The sequence below is a fragment of the Brachyistius frenatus genome, unplaced genomic scaffold, assembly GCF_029030835.1.
Source record: "Brachyistius frenatus isolate BFR_SWC_R1_liver_20210118 unplaced genomic scaffold, ASM2903083v1 Contig_50, whole genome shotgun sequence".
Classification (NCBI taxonomy): domain Eukaryota; kingdom Metazoa; phylum Chordata; class Actinopteri; family Embiotocidae; genus Brachyistius; species Brachyistius frenatus.
This window is the reverse complement of record NW_027210649.1, coordinates 2,539,564-2,558,894: the sequence shown is the minus strand read 5'-3', so window position 1 is coordinate 2,558,894 and position 19,331 is coordinate 2,539,564. Positions and strand designations below refer to the sequence as shown.

Below are 19,331 nucleotides of genomic sequence, written 5' to 3'. Positions count from 1 at the left end.
GGGTGGAGAGCTATGCGGTGTTGAAGCGACGGAGCTCAGTTTGCCTGCTTTACCAGGCAAACAAAGCAGAAATGACCGAGTCCTGTCGGCTGAAACGGAAATAAATCCTTTTAAACTTTGGATGGTGGAGACGATCACACGTCACTTTCTAATGTATCGCGTTTTCAGGAGAGATTCGGGAGCTTCTAATACTCTCGGATTTCCTTTATCTTTTTCAAATATAATGTTACCTTTGAGTCCCTCAGGGACAGCCAACTCCACTTTGCATCCCACGCCTGTATGTAAAGGAATGCGCGAGAAGTGAATGGTTGCTGTTCTCATGATAAAAAAAAAAAAAAAAATCCACTTTATCCATTCAAGCATGCCTCAACATTGAAACCCTCTTTGACAGGGTGGCAGCAACCAGAGGGATGCAGTATTCATAGCTTGTCTCCAGGAGCGCAGATAAACCCAGGCTATACTTAGAAGCTCAATGTGTGATTTGAAATATGTGATTCCTAACAAATACGTCTTTGCCCCTCTATTGTCCCCACCGAGGGAGGTGTCTTTGGAGCATTTGCTTTCTGTGACAAAACTATCTCCCTGCACACACTGAAATGTGCTCAGCTCTGTTAGCCGGCTATTACTTGACTATTAGGGCGCTGCTCTTGGGGAGAGATTTATTGGATTGACAGAGTGCTTTACATGGCAGCTGCCACCGTCTTCCTTCATTTGATTTCTGCGCTGCAGACACAAGAAATGTTTCATTTCTGTCTTCTAGCTTGAAAGAAATTGGTCTGCTAGCTTTGCCATGAGCTGTGTTGTTGTGTTCGTCAGATGAATAGGGATCTGATTTGTAGTTTGTGTAGGCTGAAAGGTACTACAAAGATGAAAGGGAACACCTACCAAACAAATTGTAGCCCTTCTTTTTATTTCAATTGTCTTTTCTTTTATCACACATCTTCCCATGCACGGCACCAGTGCATTGATCTGCAGGACGAGAGTCACAGCTTCATCTGTCAATACGTTCAATCAGCTCGATTCATTCTCACTTTGGTTGGCAAACCTGGCAAATCATTTGTGGAGCAACTGGGATGTTTAACATCTACATTATTGGCGAGTTAATGCAGTTCAGACTGGTAAATGTTAGGATTTCGCTGTGATACGCGGTTCATCATAAAGCAAACTAGCAGCGATTAATAAGTCACAAAGTAGATAATTAGCCGTATTTAAATTAACACAATGTGGCACAGTGATATGATGTGATTTCTTGGTGAGTTACTATTTGAGGGTTTCCGCTGCCTGGTTGTGAATAATAATAAATAAAAAAAAAGCATTCTACTTTAGTTAAATCTCCATACTGTACACTTCTGTCTGTCTCATTTGCCACTTATAAGACAAAACACTCAAAGGGTGCTTTCTGTGTGTTGACGTTCTAAACTGTGGTGCGACATGAAAAATAAGTTCAAGCAAAGTGGGACACGCACACCAACGCTCAGCCAGTGGCTTTTTGTTCAGTGCTTCACTCCCTCTCATGTCCATATTTTATATCATTCACTTGGAAATGAAAGAAACAGCAGGACAAAGTCGTATCATCTCTCCACCTCTACAACCCGCCTTCCATTAAATTGCACGTGTTGGCAGAGGCTTGAAGGATTTGGCCATGAAAAATGTATGTTTTACATACATGCAGCGATTAGTAGACATGAGTTAAAGCTGCATGTAGTGGAAGTAACATATTGAAGGCCAGAATCAGTATAAAATTACATTTAACTACGGCAACAGCACATCTGACAACAGTGTAATTCTGGGATTTTTTTTTATTTATTTTTTTTAGATATAAGGCAACAGAGGAGCTCTCGCTGAAAGGAGGATGTTATTCAAAAAGTGTACACTACTCTTTATACGCAGTTTTTTTGTCTTCGGTCTGCACGTAATCTGTGTTGATATGTACATTTGTAAATAAATGAGTCACATTTGGGATAATTTTCAGTAAGTATGACGCCATAGGGTTGCAGATGTACAATACAAACACGGAAGAAATGGGTTCATGAATCTGTAATCTCATTATTACGCCACTATGACCTCTTTAAAAGAGTTGTTTTGTCCTGCTCTGCATTTTCACAGCTAGATATTCTCCACTGATCTCCACATCTTTCCCGTTAGCCCAGGGCAGCAGCACAGACTGTTTGTTAATGGCATCTGCATTTTGCATGAAGTAAGTGTTAATGAGCGAATATGAATCGGCCCCAATATCTCCAGCTCTGGTGGAGCGAGCTAATGGACAGTGTCCTGGAGAGGGGGATGAAGGTAATGGAGAAAAGGGGAATTATCTGGGAGGTGGGTGTCTGTTACAGAGATGGGATGAATACAGATAGCTTCTTCTATAGAGTTACAATGCATTTAATGAAGCTTTGAGCACACTCCCCTCTGCTTTCTCTTTCTCTCAAGCGCTCTCGCTGCCCCTGCACTCTTGCACTCTTGTTTTTGTCTTCTACCTTGAATCTGACTCATCATACCAGGAGCATTTCACACAGAATTAATCTGACACTCACTCAAATTATGACGCATCTGAGAAGATTTGTGTAACATTTGCCACAAAGGTGACTCTGTATTCTTACTAGAAAACTGTGTTCTATCCGTCACGCTGTCGGGCAGCGAGGGTTTCAAACTTTGAGCCAGTGGGGAGTCAAGCAGTGATACTGCGCGACATGAAAGGCAATTAATGATATCAAAAGCCTGAAACGCCTGATGGTCCCACTTTCTGTCAATGTGCGTACTCCTTGGTAGACTCATAGATCCCTAAATCCTGAACACACAGTCTTAATACACAGATCTGTCAGACCATTCTCCAATAATGCGTGGCACTGTCGTTCCTATGTTCCAGCAGCTTAATACGAGCCATATTTACATTTAATGCGACCTCTTGTGGCTGTAGTAATTATAATGGGAGCAAAAGAGGGAGTCAATTTACGGAGATTAAAGAGTGACAAAATCCACGCATGGAGGAAGTCGAGGTCCCGTGTGACATCAAAAGTCAACGCTGACTCATTTTAACTGATGCATGTAATTTAAGTTACGTAATGTATTTATTCTAATGTACGTAATGCAACTTGTGTAACAATAGTACTTATTTGAACCTTTTTGCTGACCCTAACCAAACTGTGATTGCTTGATATTGCTTATCATGTGTTTATTGTTGTTTCCATGACAACAAATGTCCGTTACGCCTGTCGCAAATGTGCTATTTTGTCATTTAGGTATCAGGATGAGTTGACCCTATAGAAGGCGCTGAAAATACTCCTACATGTCATTTTGTGAGTGGTATGATGTGTCAGATCTTAAGATTGAGTGATCAGTAAATGGTATTATGACAAATAAATATAAACAAAAAACAAAACAACATCTTCATGCTTACAGTATTAGAAGAATTAAATCAAATATGGACTGATAAGCAGCTGAAATATCACATCAAAATAAAAATCCCTAAATAACTCTTGAGGAAAAAAAGATGCCTCTTAATTGCAAAACATGTCAGAGAGGCATCAGATTTTCTTGAATGTCCAAGTGGTAGTTGTCTATAAATAGATATATGCTAAAAACCAAAACACTATTGCTCTAGTTGTAGCCACCAGCTAATTAACTCATTCCACGGAAACATTACACTTCCTAATGTAATATGTAATTCTATCCATGTAATTTCTTATTTGCAAGTGAACTAAATCCAAATAAATTCAATTACACAAACACAAATATAGAAACATGACATTTCTAACATGCTTTTAACTGCATTACAGCCTCTCCTCCTACTATATACCGAGATGTAAATAAACTGTTTTCTTCTCAAATGCCATAACGAGTGAGTCACTGCTTTTAGAGGATCTGTCACTACTCGTCTTGGCAGTGAGGACAAGCTTATATTTTACCACTGCCTGTATTGTCTAAGAACAATGGCCACAGTCATCCGTTTGACGTTAATAATAATTAAGCTCCCCATTCTTTTGTATTTCAGCAGAAACTGACACAGAAAATGTCAGGGTCAAAGAAAAATGACACCAAGAGAACTGAGCACTGCAATTTTCTCCTCTGATGGACTCCAGGACGCTTAAAATGAGAAAATAATGTCAAAAAGACAATTACTTTTAAACAGTTTCTGCAGCAGAACTTTCTTTAGCTGTTTGTTTTTTTTTCTATGGCTATCCTTAGGAAGTGTGCTTATATTCAACTAATCTGCAGCAACAAATGTTTTGAAGGAAACATAATGTTGACTGCACTATATTTTCTATTGACATAAAAAGCAAATGCTGTTAATTATTGTATCTGGGAAGTTGCAAAAATGTTTATACTGAATGTTTTAGTAAAATATTCTCAGCCGAATGATTCAGTCTTGTGACAACAGCAATATTGAAATGTTTGGTTATGTTTTGTCTGGGATCAAAAATTTAATGTTTAAATCTAAAGCACAGCTGCAAGTTTTGCATTTCGTATGTCTACTGTCCATCCTGACCAACTCTGCCATTTTCGAATGGGAATCGTAGCACTTTCTTCAGTCTAAATGCCTCTGAAAATAATACAGATTTTCGTTATGTTTTTCACCAATAAAAATCGGGAAAGAATCTCCAGAGGATTGTTTTCCTCAGAAGAAGCTGAATTTATCACGCAAAAAACACATTAGGGTGAAAATACACTCAGTATACATGATGTAAACAGGAATGAACAACAAATCTGAAGCTAGAAAAGCAACCTGTGTGATTGGAGCAGACCAGCCGCAGACATGCAGACATGAAGACAGGGTAACGCTCTCTGTACTGAAGACTTTATCTCCATTCTCCGCCGTGATCATATTATCATATTGGCCTTTTGGGCCTAAGTATCTCCTCTGCTGAAGCATATCGGCCAAAACAGCTGCTCCCCGCTGTATTAGGACATCACTGTCAGACAGAGCCCAGCTCCACTTTGACGGACCTATTAGCAGGACGCATGTCACTGTGAAGCTTTGCAGCGACGAAAGGATGGAAAATTAAGCGGAGTGTGTCGCTGCATTTCTTTGGCGCTTTACAAGATGCTGAGAGTGAATGAATAAAATGGCAAAACATGACATTATCTAAGATGAAGAAAGCAGAGCACTTACAGCAGGATCTTCTGGACTGATTATTTAGGATATCTGAGATAAAAAAAAACATGACTTGTTTTGGTTACATTGATTTACACAATGGAAGATTATTGAGGATGCAGATATCAACTGCTTCATATTTGCTTGGTTTAAGTGTGTAGAAGTTTTCTAATAATCGTCAAAAAGATCCTTGTTCAATAAAACTCCTTGTTGTCGGAGACACTAACCGAACAGCTCGTGTAAAGTGCCACTATGAAGATGGTCGAAACAACAGCTGAGATGTGTGTAATGTGATGTGAAGGGTGGGAGGATATTGTCGTGTGCAGCTAACCGTGATGTATTTTTCTGATACAGTGTGAAGTGACTCTTAAAATAAGGCTGAAGGCAGACTTGGTTTCAAACTTGTGACAAAACAAAAACTGTTTTATAGCAAGGCAATTGCTAATTATTGGCCTTGTTTCCTCAGAAACAGTCTGGCTTAGTGGGAGTTCGCTTGTCATCCTGGCTTAGTAATAGCTGGTGAGCAGCCAACAGTCGATTCAAAATTTAGAAATGCTGTCGGCAATCTCTGATCATTTGGCAGAGAAAAGATTTGTAATTTTTTGAACTATTTCAGAGGTAGGTCTTATGTTTCCCTCCGTTTTAGCATTTCATCTCTTTGCTGCTTTCCAATACTTAGTTGAATGCTCAGGAGCGACTCTCTTCCCCGGTGGGCACCAAACTTCTCCTCGCAAATTTAACTAAACGGCCCTCAATTAAAATGTCAGGACAGAGTCTGCGGCGCTGCTGAAAAAAATGCCTTTATTCCAAAAATATCAAGCGAAACATTTTAGAAATAATTAGCGAGGAAGATTTTGTCCAATCTCCAAAATTCTAATTTTAAAGCTCTCTCTCCACAATGATGGCAGCCATCAAACACGATGCTGCGACGAGAAAAAAAAAATGCTCACCATCACGTTTATCTTGACTAGCCTTCGAGCAAATTCAGAGTGCAAAGCGAATTTACCATTTGAGAGATCCTAACAGGGGAGAAGGCTTAATCAGCTATTTACTGCTGAAAATGTGATTAATTTTCTCTACAATGTAAACAAACAGAATTTAATAGTGATTAATTTAACTTTAATAGAATGGATCTCACTCAGTAACAAAAAAAAACACACCTTCATCTCCTAAATTCTAAACAGCGCAGTAAATAATGTGTCTACAAATGAGTCCACAGCAACGTGCATTTCCATTTCAGTGGAACCTTTACTGGAATAAAGCCTTCGCTGTGTCAGCTGTCAGTGTGGCGGCGCACGCAGCAGCAGGAGACTCTGATTGAGTGCAGAGAAAACTGGAGCTCCTCCTCATCACGGGGAGGGGAAACGGTTGCTGTGTGGATTCTGCAATTTCCCCCCCTAACTCTTCCTCTCTGCAGACAGCTGATGTTTATCTGCTCTGCCCATCTGGGCCGTGCGACTAAACATCTGGTAAAAGCTGCCACTGCGTACGCAGTGTTTCACAGAGTGATGACAGCGAAGAGGCACTGCTATCCACCCCGTCCACGAAGATCTTGAGTCGCCGGGAGGACTTCATATCTCAGATGTCGATGGCTCGGTCTTAAAACCTGATTCAATTATCAGGGTATTGTCAAGAGCTCAAGATCTGGTTGTTTTGTTCAGCGGTGCTCTGTAATTACCATGATTGTGGCTTTATTAGTTTGTCATCACAATGAAGAAGGATGGGCTGGTTTGAAAAAAGAAGTTCCCTGCCTACGGCTTTTGTCCTTAATTTTCAGGCTCATATTTTGATGTCAGTGAAAATGATCTTACATTATAAGAGAAGTCAAATTGCTGAATTAAAAGCTATTATTATGGCCACCCATACTGCAAATTCTTTCAAAAAAACATTGCAGAGCTACAGAGACTCATTATGGGTCTTACGGATTAGACTGTTTGACCTCTACATGGTGCTTTATTCAAAAGCATCTGTTAATATTGGTTAAAAAGCCAGCACTGCTCCATCATCCTCGGGTAGACTCCCCTTACGTTTGTCTATTTTCAATTCTCACAAAACTCAAGCCTGCGTAGCGATCATTTCCGCTCTCTCCTCGTCCAGGCTTTTCCACAGAACGAGATGTTTTGCAGCGACTGGTAGGCTTTCATCTATTATGGATGTTAGGTTTTAGGAGGATGATCTCTGCAGAATGATATAAATATCTCCTTTTGGTTCCCAGCAGGATGGGAGAAGCAGCAGCTCCAGACAGGCCACTGTGTAGTATTAGAACAGGGCGTCTCTACTATTTGATTTGATGTCCAAAGTTAATGTCAGCAAAGACGCACACGTGACAAGCAGACGGTGAAGTTATCTATAATTCCTGATTTGTGGTAAATCGCTTGACACTTCCACTTCACTGAGATAATAATACAAATATGTGCACAGAATTAGACACAAAATGTGATATATGAAAAAAAAAAAACTAAGGAGCCATAACCTCGATCTTCATTAAGATAAATAAAGAATATCAAAGCTTCAAAGGGAAAGATTGGACAGCTGCTGCAATGAAACGCAACTTTGTGATCTTGGAAGATTTTTTTTTTTGCCCTTTGTGTCCTCTGTTACAGGCTGCACCACAGCAGGGGTCTGTGTGTTAGCATACAAAAGCAGCATGAAGTAAAACCTGACAGAGATGTGTGTGTGTGTGTGTGATGGTGTGAGAGAGAGGGGGACAGGGGGACAAGGGGACAGGGAGAAAGGGAGAGAGAGAGAGAGAGAGAGAGAGAGAGAGAGAGAGAGATGCAGGTTTCTCCCACTGTGTCCAGATCCATCGCTCTATTAGTCCAGAGATGTGGAGGAAGCCAGCCCACTGTTGAGTGAACGTGCAAATGTACACACACACACACACACACACACACACACACACACACACACACACACACACACACACACACACACACACACACACACACACACACACACACACACACACACACACACACACACACACACAGAGAGAGAGAGAGAGAGACATACTGAGAAAGAGAGAGAGTAGCCGCTGTTGATACAAGGGGTGTGTGAGACTGGGAGGGATTGGGCTGTGCAAAGAGCGCATGTGTTCATAACTCAAAAAACATTGTTTCTTTGATTATCAGAATCCTCTGCTCTTAATTTAGCACCGTATTTCATAACCTTTTGGTAAAGCACTCAGGGGACGATCTACATGAAGGGAGCAGTGTGCAGTTATGAAGCTCGTGGAACGGTGCCAAGCAGCAGCAAATCAGTTATGCTCAAGGCACATAGAAATAATTCATGGCAGTGCTCTGAAAGCAGTAGCGGCATGGGTGCAACAGAGAACAGATTTCCCTCTGCAGACTGCTGGGCCCAACGTATTATTGCTGCTTGGATTCAAAGATCCACAAACTGGACCGACGCTTTGACCGTCCAATGCAAATGTGCTGCGCACTCCTGAATATGATCTCAGTTAAAACAGAATGCATATGATGTGACTTACATTATATCTTGCGTCACACCCACTGACTTAAGTAGGACTTTGTAGGAGATGCAACAAAGGAGACAAACCCTTAAGGCTATAGATCGGGACTTTTGCAGATATTAGAAGGTCCGTCATGTTCAAGTTCTTGCAAAACAAGTTCACACGGTTCTGAAGGAACTATTTCTCAGATACATTTCTCTCCAGTTCAAAATGTAAAGGGTTTTTACATTTGCTGTCAGGTGTGACATCCACGCATTGGTCATGCTCTATGGGCGGCGAATGAGCAATAGAGACTTCCAGTTTTCCCCCATGTTAACTTGAAAGGGGATAAAATAATTCAATCAGGCGGCCATTTTAGACTTTTAACGTTTTTGGACTAAATCGATCAAATGTCTCTAGCGTGTTACAGTAGCATCGGAGTAGGCCACGGCGGAGGCTACGACGTAAGCATGTGTCAACATGGTTTTTGTAATTCCTCTCACTGGCAGGAGGGGCAGACAAAAGTTTCATACTACATACTTGACTTTTACTGAGACAAATATAAGGAAAAACCCTGCATCTTTATTGGAATTAAAATGAATGTGATTCCGTTTGATGTCGTTTCCTTTCAATTGCAGAAGTTTTTCTTTCCGCTGTTTCTTCAGTGTCTCTCACACCTCTCCTCCCTCTTCGCAGGAGCCCACCGTGGAGACAACCGGCTCGTCTTGTGACGTTCTGCCTGGTTGACAGACCAAGAGGAAAGCTAAATGCAGCCGAGTGACTCTGAAGAACCGGAGAAGAGAGGCAAGCTTCCCACCTTTGTTCTTGCCTTATGAGAACGCTCTCCGTGGACTCTGCCTCAGCATCCTCTGTACTGTTTAGTTGCTGTGTGTATCCACCACTCTCAGGTGTAGGAAAAGAGTGAAAAACGAAAAAGGAAAGAATAAAGGCGAAGAGATAAAGAGAGCCAGGCTGCATAATTAGTATGACCGAGTTTGCGTTGGAGCTAGAAACCATGAGACGTGACTTCTGAAGACGACGGTGCTCTGAAGAATATTGCGACTAACCTTCAGGACATTTGTATGTGTGTGTGGGTTTATGTGTGCCCACTTCTTTCATTTTCAAAGGACTTGAATTTGTATTTGGATGTGGATTTAGCCCATCATTATGACTCAACAAGGAGGCTTTGAGAGAGCACGGACTGGCTGCCACAGAGGTATCTGCTGCTGGGTGTTGCTGCTCGCTCCTTATTTCTTCATCGCCTCGGCAGCCAAACCCAAAATGCCAGGCCACACGCACCTCAACTCGATACGCATCGACGGGGACATATCGCTGGGTGGGCTGTTCCCAGTGCATGCGAGGGGGAACGACGGCAAAGCCTGTGGAGAGCTGAAGAAGGAGAAAGGGATCCACAGGCTGGAGGCCATGCTGTTCGCCCTGGATCGTATCAACAACGACAATGAGCTGCTGCCTAACATCACTCTGGGGGCACGCATCCTGGACACCTGCTCGCGGGACACCCACGCTCTGGAACAGTCGTTGACATTTGTTCAGGCATTGATTGAGAAAGACTCAACTGATGTCAAGTGTCTCAGCGGAGGGCCGCCCATCATCACCAAGCCCGAGAGAGTGGTCGGAGTGATTGGTGCGTCTGCCAGCTCCGTGTCAATCATGGTGGCCAACATTTTACGTCTCTTCAAGGTCAGTCTGTTCATGGCACATTCACTTCTTTACTTTACTTTTTCTTCAGTATTTTCTAATTGTGACTGCAGTGTTGTTATTTCATAGAATTCCTGACAAAATTGTCATACATTTGATCAATCAGACCTTCAGTTCAAAACAATATAAGCAAAAAGGCAAACGTTGAATATTAATCTGATGTGATATCAATATCACGTTAGGATTTGGATCTCAAACTACGAGATAAATCTGAGACATATAATAACTTTGTTCAATAATGTAAGGATGATATGTCTTTCCATGAATAAACCAATCTCAAAGTTTGCATATTAGATATATAGTTCCTACGCTTCACTGTTTAATTAATACACTGCTAACAGAAATGTAATGAATTATTTCTATTATTGAACAAAATACACATGAATACGCAACCAATTAAAGCGAATATTGATGGAATGACACATATATCCAAGGCTCCATCTCATGGGTCAAATGTTTGTATGCTGAGTGTGATGCCTGGTGTGAGTACGTGACACGACTTTTCTTATACATCACATTTCCGGCGGTCTTCTACGATGTGCTTTTTGTTTTTGGACCTTTTTATTTCCCTCACAAGCTTAAATTAATTTAGTTTCAGACATTTTCCCCCACTGTCCAGAAAACAAGGCGCTGATCATTACACCATAATTCTGCTCGCTAATGACATTCATTTACCGAGACCTCAGTCTTGCCTTCTTCTAATTAATTCAGTGAACCCATGCATGGAACCGTGAGCTCGTTGCACTACTGTTGACTATAATGTGTAAAATGAGCATTTGCATTGTGTTCGGTCAACAGATGTAATGTGCAAATGAGAGCGATACATGAACAATATAGGACTGGGCGTTTGTAATACCTGGTCAACGCTGCCAAACAAAACTGCAGACCACATCCAAACTCAGGACGGAGTCAAAACCGGTCGGGACTTTTTCAGACGAGGCGACAGACAAAAGACAATGTTCACGTATTGTAACCTTTGTTCTATGAACATGGGCGACTACCTTTAATCCGTTCTTCATTAACTCACTGACACTGAATCTATTTTATCCCTCTGAGGACTAAACATACAGTAAACACTATAATGGGCTTATTTTCTCCACCCACTAGACACCAAAGACTAGTGAAGTGCAAAGAACGCAGTGGAGCTTTCATTGGTGTTCAAATCACATAATACAGAATGTAAATTTTGTTTAATCTGCACAGGCTTCATCTTTTATAAGGGATATACAGTGGAAGAAACCTGAATCACTTGCTGTGACATTGAATCAACAATGTCTCAGCTGTCTGCCGCCGTTCTACGGCAAACTAACTACTCAACAGAGACAAGGTAAATGGTACAATATGCAATATACGGACGCCTGATTGATATGTCGCAAGTCGGCCAGAATAAAAGCTGCACTCCCACATCCTCGCTGCTTTTTCAGAAAGTTGTGGATCAACTATTTATTTTAGGCTTTTTTCTCATGCCATGCTCAGACCTGTCACGCAAACTTCGCCATCATGGGAATGCAGTGTAATTATCCTTACCACTGAGCAAAAAGGGAGTTGTTGATATATCTCACACGGGAACTGTCTCATTGCACGCCACTGCGGAGGAAAGCACTCTGTCAAGAAACACAGGTTGGTTAATACACACTATGACACTATCAACATCCTCTCAGCCTACACATGACTCTGTTTAATACATGCACTGAGGCGGTGGGAGATGTTCGCACAGCAGTGCACAATCGGTCTTTCTCCGCAAGTAAAGTCACGACACCTACAAGGCTCTTGTTAGCACAAAGAACGATAACTAAAAAGTTAAAAAAAACTTTTTTTTAGCTGCAGCATCGGTGCCACCTTTAACTTTATGTGGAGGGCAAGAGTCACAGCAGAGAGAGCCCACACACAGCTCTAAATACACTGCTAAGCCAGGGAAGCCCAAAACACTGGGAAGACTACTACACCTCATGCTACTCCACAACTCTCCAACAGCAAATATCCCACCAAACAAGGCTGTTGAAGCTGCCAGGGCTCCTTGTGGAGGGCACATGAACCGCCAGAAGAGGGGCCTGTCCACTTACTGGCCTTTGAGACGTCTTCACACAGTTAATTGGCAAGCCTCTGCTTGGGCAGGATTTTTCCAGCGAGTTGTTGTGTGTTCCAAATTGCATGCCAAATCCTGCAGTGGGAACAAATTATTTAGCTTTTTATTTTGTTCTGCTCTGAAGGGCAGGGGGCTGCACCATCCAAGACTCTGTGTTCTTGGGCAAAGGGTGAGTTTTGTGTGATTATGGAGCAACTCACAATCTGAGATGAACCCGACGGGTGGACAAATTATTCCCCCTCTAGGCTCAACTCGGAGGAAGCAGCAATACTTTCTGATGGAGAAAGGCCTTAAAGGTATCTGCCCAGTGGGTTTGAACAGTCTCCTCGACAGAGCTTTGAGTATGCCTTGCCAAATCCCACTGAGTGCCAGCGGAGAACACTTCAGGATGCTGCCACTTCACTCTGAGCAGTAACACAATATTTCAAGAAGATGGTTGCTAAAAATTACCACTCTCCAAACCGCATACAGATGCATACACTTTGTTATTTGGATCTGACAAAAAAGCAGAAGTCTCAGGAAGCGACGCATCGAATGTCCTGCAGAACGTACGTCATTTCTTAACCTTTAGTGGGAAGTTATCTTGGACGGGCACCGAATGGGCTGTCGCATCGCTGGGTACAATCCTAGAATTACCCGTCTGTCCTCGACAAGATACATGTGCTGAGAGGTATTGGGAGGAAGCCATTAGAAGAGCATGTTATGCATATCACAGCACCGTTGCACTATGTCCATGTGCCGCTCCTGTCTGAATCTCTGCACCAGCAGCAGGATCAGATGGAAGGAGAGAAAAGGCTTTTAGGTACTGGAGTGCGTGCAAATGCATCCACCTCCAATAGTGGGCAAAAAACACGGGATGACCTAACTCCACACGGTCCCCTCACATCATTTCAGATCTAAAAAGTATCCGAAAGTCGTGTTTTGGCAGGGGATAAAAAAATGTCTGACACGTCATTTTAAAAAAAAAATAATTTCTGGAAACAAAATCATGGCTTGGCAGTACATATGAAAAAACAAAGATGGTAAACAGTACGGTTGGTCATAGTGCTACTTTGTAGAAAAGAGAACAAACTGCAGGACTAAAATGTCCAACATCAAGAAGTTTGCAACCCTTTTTATTTTTTGGAAATCACACCTCGGATTATTTCTGATCATTTAGACAGAGAGTGTTCGTACGGCAACATGTCTGAAAAACGGTCACCTCTGAGTGAGAGTGAAGGGAAAATAATGTCTATAACAGACATAACACGTAAACATGGCTTCTCCCTGGCTTTTCTTTCTTTTTGATGATTGTTTTCCTAATGTTACACCAAATACCGAGGAGACAGCATTACAGTAATTGCAAACAAAAAGAAAAGTCAGTCACAACAATGGCGGCAACGCTTCTTAAAGCACGGGCCGTTTACACTTATGTCTGTAGTATTTCGAATGAACATTGCAGAGAACTGGGAAGCCTTAAAAGCCTTTAATCAACTTATCATCTGCTTTGAACTCGACAGGCGGAAAACATTTTCATGAATCACTATGATAGGAAAACAAGAAGCCATGGAAATGTGATTTGTATGGCGCCCGGAAGTGGCCCCAGGTGAAACGAATAATACAGGATTTAATATTTTGAATAATATCAGCACTACAGCGGGTCACAAGATGATATTGCATATGCATGAGGTACATGCTTTGCTCACATTTCAAAGAGCCATAGAGCAACAGATGCATGTGATTCCTTGTTGTGTCCTTGTTTCTATAATTTCCTCTTCAGGATTTAATCTTTGTGCGACTAAATTTAATTATGTAAACAAAATTTCCCCACTGTGATTAATTCTGCTCCGTCCGCCGTCACTACCCAGCATTAAATTTTAATTTACCCGATTGCATTGTTTGCACTGCTGTTTGGAATAATTACACTGATATTTCATTTTTGAGATAAGATGATTCTTAGTAGCTTTTGAGGTAAAATCAATCGATATCTTAGCTGCATTTTATCAAAAATAAAAACATAACTGTAAAGGTGACAATGCTGCATTGCTTTGCATAAAAAAAAAGAGAAAAGAACCCACAATATATGTAGAGCCTCTACCTCTGTTAAAATGCACAGGAGGGATGTCATCAAATATTGGTCATTAAGTTGGCCAAGTTTTCATTTTCTCTCATTGTCGGTGGAAATGTATATATTTCTGGTGACTGGGGAACAACATTATGCTCATTCTCTGGCAGTTGTCCACGGATATGATGCAGGTAATCACTGGCTGAGGAAGAAGAGGATGAGTCGGGTTGAGGGAGAGTAGAAAGATACAAAGACAAGATGCAGAAAACCGATTTGGTGATTTATATACACTGATAGCACACGATAAGTCTGAATGTCATACGGTGAAGTATTCCTTTAAATACGTGTCTATAGATTTTCACTGTGGGCCTTTTCAATTAATACTATTTGAATTTCATGCTGTGGAACATGACAGCGTAGAAGTCAGTAAGACCCATCAGAAGCTGCTCTGTTGCAATTAAAATCCTTGACGGTCCCCAGATGGATATTGACTAATAAGTAAAGCTAAGGTTGTACTTTCACGCAGCGTGGCTCAGCAGGTTCCGGCTTCTTTCTCCATCATTAAAGTCACATAAAACCATGCGTAGGACTCCCCCGAGTAGCAACGACGATTTCGCTGCTCACCGCTTCTGATGACTTCAAAAAGCTGGGAGTAGGTTCTTCCAGCTTCTCGGCGTATTTCTTTTTTACTCACCTGAGCTGTTGGTTTGAAGCTAAACTGATGATGATGAGTGTTTTTGGCTCATAGTGCACCTTGTACATTGATGTACGAGCTGTAATGGGCTAATCAGAAGCTGCTGTTGGCTCTGTGTCTGCGGGTATGTTGTCTTCCTTTTTTTTTCTTTATCCGTGCAGTATTTCATAAGGAGCTGCCTCGTCAAGTTGTCCCTGTTTACTTGATGATTTAATGCACACGATGAGCACACAAATAATAGAGCGCAACCTCAACACAACAACTCAAATAATTTCGGAACCAGCGCTGTTTGCCATCTCCATGCAGCAATTGTTTTTCAGCTCCTTACTTATGGGCTTTTCTTTATCCTCCTCAGTCTTCGAGTAGCTGAGGGCGAAGTGTTTGCTCAGCACTGCAGAGCAGCCAGGATTCCGTCCCCATGGTGTGTCATGAATATTTTACAACATTGTTAGGTAATTTAGGTCCTGGGATTGGGGTTGGAAGCTCCCCCCCTCCGCATCCCCTCATCACTGGGTCCAGCTCTTGGTCTGTTTTCATCAGTTGGGTGTTTAGACTGCTACATAAGCAGGAGCAAAGTGCACCAACACTTGCGGTAATTAGTGATTGATTACTTATGATACTCAAGACAAACTGAGTGTAATTAAAGCCTCGGGCTTTCGATTGTATCTCTGATACATCACTGAAAACGACCGCAGTGACTGGCGTGCGGGATATTGCTGCAGCAGTCAGAAACTGCACCGTGTTTCAGATGTGGAAGCTGACTTGCTGAGACAATCATAAGCTTTCAGACAATGGGAGGTGTGGGGAGGAGGAGGAGGGGGGAGGCGGCTTGGGCAACTTCCGCACAGCAGCTCTTCAAATTAGATACAAGCAGGCACAATCGGTCTGCAGGACTTCCAGTCTTTCCTCTGAGTGGAAGTGAGCGTGGAAGTGCAGAAACGGACGGAAAGAAGAGAGCAGAGGTGGAAGGTGGGTAAACTCCGAGCAGATAGAAGAAGGTTTACTAGTTGCCTGTTGTGGTGTCTGTGAAGCAGAGACCTTGCATCCGCCTCTCTCTTCCCTCATTAGAGACAGAGGCAGAGGCCCTCAGGCACAGTGCCTCACTCCCCCTCAGCATCTCACTGTGTTGAGACAGGGCTTTTATTGGATTACCCGATCAGCCTACAGTGAAGATATGCTGAAAGCTTTGAGGCACTCAAAAATATGCACACGTACGCTTTTTTTTTTACTTTCACTTGTTAATGGTCCACCTAGTCATGTAACCATAAACGGAAATATCTCTTTCTGCTACTGTCAGCTCTGAATAAAAACGGCCGCATTAAGCTTTGAATAGTGTTGTATTGTATGTGAAACCTGCATTAATCAGTCATGTCACGGCTTTAACTGTCTGTTAACCAATAACCAAAACACACAAGTTGTTATGGCTAATATGTCAGCAAACAGTTCATATTTATACACCCCATAGACACACAGAAACAATATAATTCCTTTCGTGCCACTTTTACAGGCGACCTGACGTCCAACAGTCACTCTCCTTTCAGCTCAGTTTGGTTTTCCACCAACACCTGAGGGAAATATTTGGCTCTTTAGATGCTAAATGCTCCACTGAACTCTCCATCTAGTTGCTAAATCTGCTGTTTTTCTTTGAGGGGTCTGTCACAACAAGTGACCGCTTTCACTTTACCCAAAGTCCTTTGACACATTGTTTAAATAAGTCAAAGGATAACGATTAGCACATTTAACTCTGTATGATGTTTTCTGACTAAATGGACATGTTGACTCCAGAAGCCTCCAGAAGAATTTTATAATAAAGAAGTTTAATCCTATGAACCCTGGGATACTTTCAGGGCAATTTCACTGCCTTCACTTTTAAGCTCATATCTTGGTTATTACAGGGGGTAACCATTCATGCTGTATCTTGTGTTTCTTTCAGAACAGTATTTATCCAAATCTTTGACCATTTGATTTGATAATACTTACAGATTTGTTATAATAGCCTTTATATCAAGATTTAAAAAATGTTATCTCATGCAATTGTTATGTATCTCACCATAGAATGCTGGCAGTCGAGATATCTTTCCATATTTGTGTGGAGGAGATTGTGTAGAATCTGTCAATAGATGAACCATGTTCGTGGGACACCGTATGAATTATCAGTTTGAAAAGATATGTGCTTAGTGTGCAGTGGGTGTCGAGACGGACGCAGAGCTACATGCAGAGTGCAACAACGATTAAATTTGATGCAACTTCTGTCTGTGACACTTTATCACACAGACCAATCACAGCCATTTTGGGAAATCTCAAGTCGTGCAGTTTCACAGGATATGCGCTAATACACACTCCCGGCACAATTCAACCGAGAAGAAGGGGTGGGAATTTGGACGAACTCTGCGTCCGTCGGGTCCTATAGAGGTTAAATCGCCTGGTTTTTATATCCACTGAGTTAAAAACAAATACTAACAGGAGTTCAGCTACATTCTACCCTGTGACCTGCTAGTGCTTTATGACACATGGACAGTCGCAAGGTGTGCGCTGTCACCTTCACAGAGCCTCGATACCCATGGAACTGTGTGGTAATCGAGGTAATAGAGAGAAATGGCTCTGACTGAGCTCACTCCCTTTCTGTTCCAAGTGTAATTTAGTGCACACTACGCTACATTACTTCATTCACGCGGCCCACACAATGAGACCCACCCACCCACGCCCAACAAATCTCACCTGTGGAACTCGCTGCGTCCAGAAAAACCAACCAAACAGGGAAGAGAATCAAATAAATGCCTCAAAAACAAGCGGCGAGCGATTGTTTTCAATGTGTTCACAGACCAGTGGGCTTTCTAAGGTTTTATTTCTGCCCCTCAACTTGACTTTTGTAACTGAACAGACCAAATCCATGAAGCTGTCTTTCTCGACCCCAGATTGCAGACGTCCCCCATCGACCGTGCTCTAGCAACAGAGGAGCAGGTCCTTTAGTTCAGGATTAGTTCCGACTCAACTAACTTTGCCCAACCAAGCCCGAGTGGTCAATTCCCAGGACAGCCATGAATGAAAGCTGCCCTGAACCTTTGCTTTGTATTGTTGGCAGTATTTTTATTTTCTTTCTTCTGCTGTTTGCAAATCCCTCTGCAGGCAATCCGAACCACCGCCGGTAATCACCAAGCACTGTGAGAAAAAGCTACTTTGTGCCCATTTCATCCTGTGCATTCTTTTTCTCGATATGTTAGGTTTCACTCAAATTAATTACTGGCATTTAATTAGTGTGCGCTAGCAGGCCCACTGAGGAAATGCTGGCAGGAGGGGAAAATGCCTTTTTCTTTTTTAAATTTATGATTTCATTCTGCTGAGCAGTGCTGAGAAGGAAGGGCAATGAAAAGTAAAACAAAAATACCAAGAGGGTTCGCTTATGTTCTCTGTGTTTGAGCTGTCCCAGTACCTCAGTGGTTGCAATCTCCCAATTTCTAACGTTTAGAGGTACCCTCTGGTGCCCTGCTCTGACTTTTCTATAAAAGTTTACAAAACTTCAAATGTTCACAGTGGAAGCCAACAAATAGAGCACAGCCATCAGATGTTTTTCTTCTTCTGAAAAGCGCATGGGATAAAAGGCTTGCAGCTGTCTCACCTGCATAATCTCACCATCAACCCACCAATCTATCACTGTCCTGCTGTGTACGGTTGCACTGCTTCAAATTTATTCAGACACGGTCTGAAGCCAGAAAGATGACAAAACAGAAATCCTTCAGTAGCTCAAACTGCTTTAAATGAAACATAATCAATGTTGCCCTGACAGCTTCCTTATTGATTACTGGCAAATGCTATGTATATTATTATTATTTATTTTTTTGTATATAAGCGAGCAGTCAAAGTGACAGAAGAAGAATTGTGAAAAGAGAGTTCAGATATTTTCTTTAATTTAAACACGGCAGCTTCTGTGCACTTTTCCCTCCTAATAAATATAAAACATACGAGAAGGGAAAGGTCAATGTAATAACATTTTCATAGGACCACTGTAAAGTTGTCTGAGATCTTAAAAGAATTGTTCTGTCAGCCTCATGGCAGGCGATATCCTCAGACTACCCTGCAGCAGGGACAGAGAGAGAAAGTTTGGTCGCCTTCAGGCTAAGCAGCTTGGACATCATCCAGCGTTCTCGAACATGAGACAACATGGAGCCTCCCGTGAGTCACCGCTGTGTCACACACAGGGCCTCGCTTTCTGGTCAAAGGCATCTGGGATTTACCATGAAAACTCAC

General features: G+C 42.1%; 2 protein-coding genes across 5 annotated transcripts in view; both read left to right on the top strand.

Moving 5' to 3' along the window:
- Nucleotides 1-6,001, top strand: part of smim29 (small integral membrane protein 29) — an 80,658-nt gene extending 74,657 nt beyond the window's left edge. Inside the window, exon 6 of the mRNA XM_069704415.1 lies at nt 5,992-6,001. Within this exon, the coding sequence (XP_069560516.1) occupies nt 5,992-5,994 (3 nt within the window). The 3' untranslated portion in view covers nt 5,995-6,001. The remainder of the gene's footprint in view (nt 1-5,991) is intronic.
- Nucleotides 1-19,331, top strand: part of LOC138624323 (metabotropic glutamate receptor 4-like) — a 182,501-nt gene that overhangs the window by 42,348 nt on the left and 120,822 nt on the right. For all 4 annotated transcript variants that reach the window (XM_069704413.1, XM_069704412.1, XM_069704411.1 and 1 more), the window contains exon 2: nt 9,240-10,244. In XM_069704413.1, coding sequence (XP_069560514.1) covers nt 9,711-10,244 — 534 coding nt within the window. In that variant the 5' untranslated portion in view covers nt 9,240-9,710. The remainder of the gene's footprint in view (nt 1-9,239; nt 10,245-19,331) is intronic.